This window comes from Ctenocephalides felis, unplaced genomic scaffold (genome assembly GCF_003426905.1).
Source record: "Ctenocephalides felis isolate EL2017-DRISC unplaced genomic scaffold, ASM342690v1 CF-g0.4_SCAFFOLD_00006, whole genome shotgun sequence".
Lineage (NCBI taxonomy): Eukaryota > Metazoa > Arthropoda > Insecta > Siphonaptera > Pulicidae > Ctenocephalides > Ctenocephalides felis.
The window spans coordinates 7,324-9,556 of NW_020536160.1; the positions used below are offsets into that span (position 1 = coordinate 7,324).

Here is a 2,233-nt window from a genome sequence, read left to right on the forward strand (position 1 = left end):
GCAACAGTGTTGTATCCGCTTAGGGAAGAACTTAACAATTTTGAGGAACAGTCGCTTCGGTTGGTTGTTGTCTGGTGTTTATTCAGGTTTATCTCTAACGAAGATCTCCATGAGGAGTTAGCTAAGTTTTGGCAGATAAAGGAGATCTCTTTGAGCAATTCTCTTACCGGTTCAGATAAGGCTTGTGAGGAACACTGTTTCAAATGTACATCGTTTAGGAAATGGCCAATTTGAAGTTGCTTTACCATTTATTGATGGTAAGAAGTATCAGTTGAGAAATTCTTACACACAGGCAAGAACTCATTTTTTGAATTTGGAACGTAGGCTGGTAAAAAATAAGGACTTAAATTTAGCTTACTCCAATTTTATTAATGAGTATGTAAAGTTAGGTCATGCCGAACTTACATCTCTTACAGGAGAAGATTTTGATGTAGTATTTTTTACATCATCACTCGGTTTTCAAGGATGGCAATTTTAATAAAATTCGTGTCGTTTTTGATGCTTCTTGCAAAACTTACACAGGTTTGTCGCTTAATAATGTCATGCATACAGGTCCAAAACTACAACAAGATTTGTTTTCGATTTTGATTCGCTTCAGGTGTCACTTGTATGTTTTTGTCGCTGACATTGTTAAGATGTATAGGCAAATTAAGGTTAGGGATGCAGATGCTAATTCACAATTAATTATTTGGAGAGATTCTCCTCAGAAAAGGCTTGACATTTGTAAGTTGAACACAGTTATATATGGCACTTTATGTGCACCGTACTTGGCCATGCGTTGTTTAAAGATGTTGTCAGAAGAAAATTCTGTCAAGTATCCACTAGCTTCGCAGACTTTAGATAGGGACTGTTATGTCGATGACATAATTACAGATGCATCGTCAGAGCAGGAACTAGGGCAGCTGAAATCGGAGGTCTGTAGTCTGTTGAAGCTAAGTTGTTTTCAGTTACACAAGTAGTCAAGTAATAGTCTTTCGTTGTTAGGTAATGTTCCTAAGGAACAACAAAATTTGTCAGCCACAGACTTTTCTGAACAAAATAATACTGTAAAAACATTAGATTTATCAAGGAATCAAGTTGATGATATTTTCAAAATCTCTTATTCCAATATTTTTATCACTTCTGCAGACACTAAAAGATCTGTGCTTTCTACCATAGCTAAAATATATGATCCTATTGGACGACTCATTTCTCCGATTACCATAACAGCGAAATTGATAATGCAGGAATTATGGAAATGCAATTTAGATTGGGAAGACGCCCTGCCAGATGAATTACAGGATAGCTGGAACGATTTCAGACATCATCTTTCGTGTTTGGAAGATTTGTGTGTTCCGCGTTGTCTTTTCAAGCAGATTCCTGTATGCATAGAGTGTCACGATTTTGCGGACGCTTCATTACTAGCTTATGGAACTTGTATTTATTTACGGGCGACTAATGAAGATGGTAGTATTTCCTGCCATCTAATATGTTCTAAATCTAAGGTTGCTCCGTTAAAACAAGTGACACTTCTTCGGTTAGAATTGTTAGCAGCGTTGTTATTGGCAAAATTATATAGGCATGTTATGGCTAATGGTGTTGTGAAGATTAACGAATCATTTCTGATTCTAGTATTGTTATTGCGTGGCTGCGTACAGAACCCTCACAGTTGAAAATGTTTGTTTCCAATAGAGTGTCGCAAATTTTAGAATTAACTCCAGCAGTTATGTGGAAGCATGTATCTAGCAAGGATAACTCTGCAGACATTGTGTCAAGAGGTGTTAGAATTGCTAATGATTTGTTGAGCTGTGATCTGTGGTTGCACGGGCCATCTTGGCTTTGTAGCACCAGAGAAAATTGGCCAAATAGGTTTTGTGATCCACCAATAGATAATCTGCCGGAAAGACGGGTACTTTGTGCTGTTTCGAATACTGAGGATGATGATGATATCGGTATTGCTCTAAAGTCTTTGGCAGATAGGATATCCAAGTTTAGCAAGCTTGTTAGGATTGTCGCATATTGTCTCAGAAGGAGGAAAAAGCGCAGAACTCTTTGTGATCCGTTGTCAGCATTTGAGATTCAGTTTGCAACACGTAGGATATTTTATTTGGTCCAGTTAGAAACATTCTCTATAACTAGTGATGAAGATTTAGAGACAGATAAGGTCTCAAATCTGAAGTTGAAATCGTTAAACCCATTTAGGGATGCTGACGGCGTGTTGCGTGTAGGTGGATTGAGAGATTGGAACATGCAA

At 37.7% G+C, this 2,233-nt stretch overlaps 1 protein-coding gene across 1 annotated transcript; it reads left to right on the forward strand.

Moving 5' to 3' along the window:
* The first annotated feature begins 635 nt into the window (after positions 1–635).
* Positions 636–1,652, forward strand: LOC113368052. Its single transcript, XM_026609919.1, has 2 exons — positions 636–921; positions 985–1,652. Exons 1-2 carry the CDS (start codon positions 636–638, stop codon positions 1,650–1,652), a joined length of 954 nt encoding a protein of 317 aa, XP_026465704.1.
* Positions 1,653–2,233: the final 581 nt, after the last annotated feature.